The sequence below is a fragment of the Prionailurus bengalensis genome, chromosome F2, assembly GCF_016509475.1.
Source record: "Prionailurus bengalensis isolate Pbe53 chromosome F2, Fcat_Pben_1.1_paternal_pri, whole genome shotgun sequence".
Taxonomy (NCBI): Eukaryota; Metazoa; Chordata; class Mammalia; order Carnivora; family Felidae; genus Prionailurus; species Prionailurus bengalensis.
The window spans coordinates 80,326,599-80,332,511 of NC_057353.1; the positions used below are offsets into that span (position 1 = coordinate 80,326,599).

General features: G+C 52.6%; 1 protein-coding gene across 2 annotated transcripts; it reads left to right on the forward strand.

Annotated features, from left to right (window-relative positions):
* The first annotated feature begins 2,440 nt into the window (after positions 1-2,440).
* On the forward strand, positions 2,441-5,457 carry CHRAC1 (chromatin accessibility complex subunit 1). 2 transcript variants are annotated; one of them, XM_043601848.1, is made up of 3 exons: positions 2,441-2,695; positions 4,004-4,130; positions 4,811-5,457. In XM_043601848.1, exons 1-3 carry the CDS (start codon positions 2,549-2,551, stop codon positions 4,927-4,929), a joined length of 393 nt encoding a protein of 130 aa, XP_043457783.1. In that variant the 5' UTR covers positions 2,441-2,548; the 3' UTR covers positions 4,930-5,457. The 2 variants fall into 2 exon arrangements, with proteins under 2 accessions (XP_043457783.1, XP_043457784.1); XM_043601849.1 differs by having other exon boundaries at positions 2,449-2,695; positions 4,250-5,457.
* Positions 5,458-5,913: the final 456 nt, after the last annotated feature.

A 5,913-nucleotide genomic window follows, 5' to 3' on the forward strand; every position in this document is an offset into this window, starting at 1 on the left:
CCCTTCTCTTCACACGGAGCAGAGATCTCACTTCTGAAAGGCTACCTGCCACTCACACGGGTTTCTCCAGAGCACTTACCATAGGAGAGGTTCCTATTTTTTTTTTTTTTCTTTTTCTTTTCTGTCTCCCTTGTACTTGAAAGCAAGCTCTAGGAGAGCCGGGACCAGAGCTGTCTGCTCACTGGCTGCCCCTCCGTGCCTAGCAGTGCCTGGCATGTATTTGGACCAAGACCTGAGGGGACAGTGGTGAAGACAACATCCTTGTATCCTCGGCCTTCACCTTCTAAGTCCGTAGCACATAGCAGGTGCTGAAATTACTGGGTCATTATGGCTGAAGGCAGACGCGAAAACTTTCCTAATACCACTAAGATCAGTAATCTGGAACATCTGTGATACCTGGTCTTGGGTCCCCTCTACGGGAAGGACAAAGAGCAGTTTTCAAAATTTACTAAACTCGTAGAAACATGCTGTAAGTTTTATATTTCGTGATCATTACCTAAGTGATGAACAGCCCTAAAGTCAGAAAGGTGAAACAACATGTGCTTTGAATTTCCTGTTTGTAGGTGAACTTTTTAAAAAGTAGGCTCCACGCCCAGCCTCACGTGAGGCCTCAACTCACAACCCCGAGACCAAGAGCCGCATCCTCCACAACCGAGCCAGCCACGCGCCCCTTTTTATATGAACTTTGAAATCAAAGTTGATTTGGGGTGAAAAGGCCTTGCAGCAGGAACACTGAAACCTTACACGGTAATTTAGACTTTTGGAGGATGCTTTCTAGTTCACAACGGACTTTCTCATTCCATCCCCTTTGCTGCTCAGGGCTGACCCGAGAGGGAGGTGGTGCCGGGTGGAATATCACTGTCAGGGCGCGGAACTTACGCCAGGCGCTTCCACGCTTCCTAGGACCCCGTGGTTCAGCAGTGGGGTCACACTGCTAGTGAGCGGTAAGACAGTCATCTTATTCGACTTCCCAGCCGTTTTCTACCCAGTTGACCAGTTTCTCCTTTCAGAAACGCCTTTTCTTTTAGCTTATTTATTTTGAGAGAAAGAGCATGCATGCGAGCATGAGTGGGGAGGGGAAGAGAGTATCCCAAGCAGGCTCTGTGCTGTCAGTGCAGAGCCTGACGTCGGGCTTGAACTCATGAACCGTGCGATCGTGACCTGAGCTGAAGTCCAGAGTTGATGGTTAACCGACTGAGCCACCCAGGCACCCTCTGAACTGGCTTTCTGGACACCCAATCTCTTGGGTTTCCTCCTATTTAATGGCCACTTTTTTCCAGTCTGCTTTGCTGGATTTTCCTTCTTTCCTCCATATTGAAATGTTGGGAGCACCCTAGGCTGGAATCCTTAGATCCTTCCACTCTATCTACACCCTCCTCCTAAATATGTTCATTCAAGTTCATGGTTTTAACTACCACCCAGACAGTGCTGGTTTCTAAGTTAACTGCCCCCGCCTCAACTCCAGGCTTCAATGTCGAATTATCCGCTCAACACTGCCACTAGTGTTTCACAGGCAACTGGAACTTTAACTTGCTCCAAAGCAAACCTCTTGGCCAAAGTTGCTCCTCTGGCAGTGTTCCCCGTTCTGGAACATGGCATCGCCATTCTTTGGCTCCACATCGCACTGGCAGGTCCTGCTGGCTGTCTTCATATTAGATCCCAAACCTACTCCTTGCCACCACCTCACTCTAGTCCAACCCACCATCGTCTTTGTCCCAGCAGCAACCTTCCCACTTCTGTTCTGTCCTGTTCTTTGTAAAATTAAGGGGGACCTCCTTAACTCTTCCCAGGGCCTCCGGATTCATTCAGGTGGACAGAATTCCATGATCTACAAAGCCCTGCCCGATCTGGCCCCGGGCTGCCTCCTGCTATTCTTTTCTCAGCTCACTTCACCTTAGCCACACTGGCACCTTATTCATCACCTCCAATCACCTTCTACTTGGTCTCTTTGCTTCCGCCCTTACAACTAACTACTCCTGGGCTAGTCAACAGTCCGCAGCCAGAGGGATCCTGTTAACACTTGAGACGTATCCCATCACCCCTCTGACAGCTTTCACCCCCTTCCCATTTTTTGCTGGAATAAAAGCCCCTGGCTGCCCGCTCAGTCCAACTGCAGCACATCGGCCCCTTTGAGCTTCCCCGACCGGCTCCGGCCTCGGGGCCTCCACGTGTGTTGTTCCTCCTCCCAAGAAGGTGCGCTCTCTCCCCAGCTCTGAAGACGGTACCCCGTCCCCGTGTCTCCGAGGGCCGCTGCGGCCACCAGCCGCGCCGCGCCCCCAGGTCCGCACCGCGCGGGCAACTGGCGGGAAGCCCCGCTCGCGGCCCTGGGCGGCACCGCCCCGCCGGCTGCCTTTCCGCCCGCTCCGCGCGGCATCTCGGGGTTTGTAGTTCTGCCCCGGAAGGGCGGCTGCCGGCCCCCGAGGCCGCGCCTCCCCGACACTACAACTCCCACGGGGCAGCGGGCCTCCGCTCCCGCACCCGCCAGGCCGGCAGGCCGCCTGCCTCGCTCGCGGCGGGTCCGGCGGCCGCCGCGGGGAGGGGCGCGAAGATGGCGGACGCGGTCGCGGGCAGGGACAGGTGCGGGGAGCAGCGGCTCGTGTCGCTGCCGCTGTCCCGCATCCGGGTCATCATGAAGAGCTCGCCCGAGGTGTCCAGCATCAACCAGGAGGCGCTGGTGCTCACGGCCAAAGCCACGGTGAGGCGGGCCGCGCGGGGAGGAGGGAGCGGCTGGAGGGGGGGGGGGGCGCGACCGGAACCGTCGGGCCCCGCCCTGCGGCGCTGCCGGTGCCGCCCCCCGCCCCTCGCGGGCTCGCGGCGCGCGCGCCCTCGGCGTCGCGCCCTGTCCCCTCCCTCGCAGCGCGCGCCCCAGCGCCCGGCGCCCTCGCGCCCACCGCCCCGCCCACCGCGCCGCTCCCGTCCTGCCTCGCGTGCCTTTCGCCTACCGCGCGACTCCCGCCGTTCCCCGCGCGCCGCTCCCGACTTCCCCTGCGCGAGGCCCCGGGTGGAGGCGCTGGCTGACGCGACCTGACGCGTGCCTCCTGTGGCGTCTTCTCCACGCGCATCACCGCACTCCGGGCCCCCAAGCCTTCCGTTCTTCCGCTTCCGCCCTGTTCGTGGTTTTCGGGCCCCGGTTCCTCACGGTTCAGTGAGAGGGTTCTGGAGGTGCAGCCCGACGACGCACGCACCCTGTCCGCGCAGCGAGGCTGGACATCCCCCGTCCACAGCCGGCCTCCGTTTCCCAGCCCGTGGTGCCAGCGCCGTTCTAGGTGCAGGTGGCTCAGGGTCTCTTTGGATTTGGTGTGGACAGTAGTGCTCCAGCCCCCTTTGTGTTACTGCACTGGGCCGTGCTGAAGCCTGCCTTGGACTGCGCAGCCCCTGGGGTCTCAGTGCGGTGTCCCTGCAGGGTGCTGGGGCAGAGCTGAGACCTTCTGCCCGCCTGATCCCGGAGCCCAGGGGGGTAGTCGTCCCATCAGCACGTGGTGCTGGGATACTTAGATTCCCTGTGCACTTTCATTCCTTACCCACCAACCTAGAGGGAGGGGAAGAGAGAGGCTCCGTCCAGGTTGTTGATTTGGGGAAGGTGTTTGGGCAAAATGGGAAAGGTGGTCAACTCTCAGCTTCAGGTTGTTTGACTATTACAGTCGTACGCCACCACCTTAGACGCTGTATTTTAAAAATGTGTTCCTGAGTCAGAATTTTTGAATGGTCCTTTGCTCCTTAAAACAACCTATAGTTTTCACATAATTATAATCCATCGTTGAATTAAAAAAAAATTTCCCTGAGTTAGAAATCTAAAATAACTTTCGGGGAAATGCCTGCTTCCCTGCCAACTTTGATACACCTTTGCTTTCTTTCTGACCCATTTCTCCTTTCCCCAGTAGTTTTCTGTAATTTGAGAAACCCAGGTAATCCGCAGTCATCTAAACAATGTAATTTTAAAAATTAAGTTCTGCGGTAAATTTTCAGAGCATACTTTTCATTTCACTTTTTCATTTTGTTTTAGGAACTCTTTGTTCAGTATCTAGCCACCTATTCCTACAGACATGGCAATGGAAAAGAAAGGAAAGCACTCACGTACAGTGATTTATCAAATACTGCAGAGGAATCGGAAACTTTTCAGTTTCTTGCAGGTACTTAGCTTTGGAAACATTCTGGTTAAAACAGATGTAGTAATTTACAGCTTTTTTCCCCCCTGCTTTCACTGAAATAGACTTGTTTTGTTTTGTTTTGTTTTTGCTGCTTTCTCCAGGTGCCAAAGTTTACCATGACCTGGCACAGGAAGACATTTTTAGTTTTGTCAGAGTATGTTTGTAATGTGGTTCACCTAGAATGATGGTGAAGTCAACAACCTGCACAAGGATGTTTGGCTGGCTGGGTGGCTGGGGGAGCCTGGCTGACTCCTTACCACTGAAGGCAGAACTCTGGGCTGGTCTGCTCGGCCCCAGAAACAGAGAAACTAGTAGTTGTTGTTGCGGAACAAACTGTGTGGGCCACAGCTAAAAAAGAGCTTTAATCTATCCCCCCGGGGCCCGCCGGCCTGTCTCAGGTGGGTAGGACAGGGTTGCTCCCAGTCGTTACCGGCACACAGGAGCTCATGGTTTGCAGTCCGTGGAAAGGAAACAGGTCTCTGGCGTTAGTCAGGAGGCAGCGCTGGTTTCCTGCGCCGTCACCCAGAGGCAGGGTCGGAATTCTGTCGTGTTTTGGAACCTGTTCTAGAGTTCAAAGCAGGGACTTGCACATTTTGAAATTTGCATTGCTGTGTTCATGGTCTGCCAAAACCAATTGCTGATGTCAGCTTTATATTTTTAAGATATATTACCAAAGAAGATTTTAGCTAGTAAATATCTGAAAATGCTTAAAGAGAAGAGGGAAGAGGACGAGGAGAATGACACGGATGATGGAAGTAATGGGGACGAAGCAGAGTCCTAAACCCAAAGTCAGCCTGCGGAGCGCCCTCCTGGATTAGCACCATTGCTTTGGAGTAAGCACAGCACCACGTGACTTTAGACTCTTCGGTTGTCAGAGACTTCAAGTACATTGTATGCCCTCCTGGCTGCCTCAGGGCACCTGATGTGCCCACACCATAGATGGCCAACAGGAAAGGAACCCAGACAGCAGCCTTTCCCTGAGGGGTGCACGCTGCAGGCCTGGGGCAGGGCGTACCAAGAAAGCTGCCTGTGCAGTCGGGCACGCCTGGTTCATCTGCCGCGGGGAAGCTGTAGAGGCAGACAAGTTGGCTTAACTTTTTAATTTACGGAGAGATTTTAAAGAGCTTCTAAGTATCAGTTGTGTAAATTCATAGATGACTATTTGGAAATTAGTTGTTGTAAACAACTAGCTGTAGTTTGAGCTAAAAATATAGTTTATGGGTAGTATGTTACATTTGAAAATTTGACGATTTGTCTTAAATACTGCATTTTTATTAACTGAAAAATAAATTTCTTTATTAGAAGCTGTTCATAGTTTAATAGTAAATGCTTTGTGGAACTAGATTTAGAGCCCTCTGTTGTTCTCATGCCTTGCTTGTTACCTGAGACGTATGCAGAATTTAAAAAGAAGCATTTCTGGGATGCCTGCGTGGCTCAGTTGGTTGGGTGTCCAACTTCAGCTCAGGTCATGATCTCACGGTTTGTGGGTTTCAGCCCCGTGTCTGGCACACACTGGCAGTGCAGAGCCTGCTTGGGATTCTCTCTCTCCCCCTCTCTCTCTGCTCCTCCCCCACTTGTGCACATGTTCTCTCTCCCGAAATAAATACACTTTAAAAAATAAATAAAAAGCATTTCTAACACTTTTATTCCCAGAGAAAAAAAATCTTGTTAATATTTTTTGTATTTGGTTTAATTATCTCTGCAAGGGCATTTAAAAATTTTTTAATATTTATTTATTTTTGAGAGGCCTGGGGTAGGGGACAGA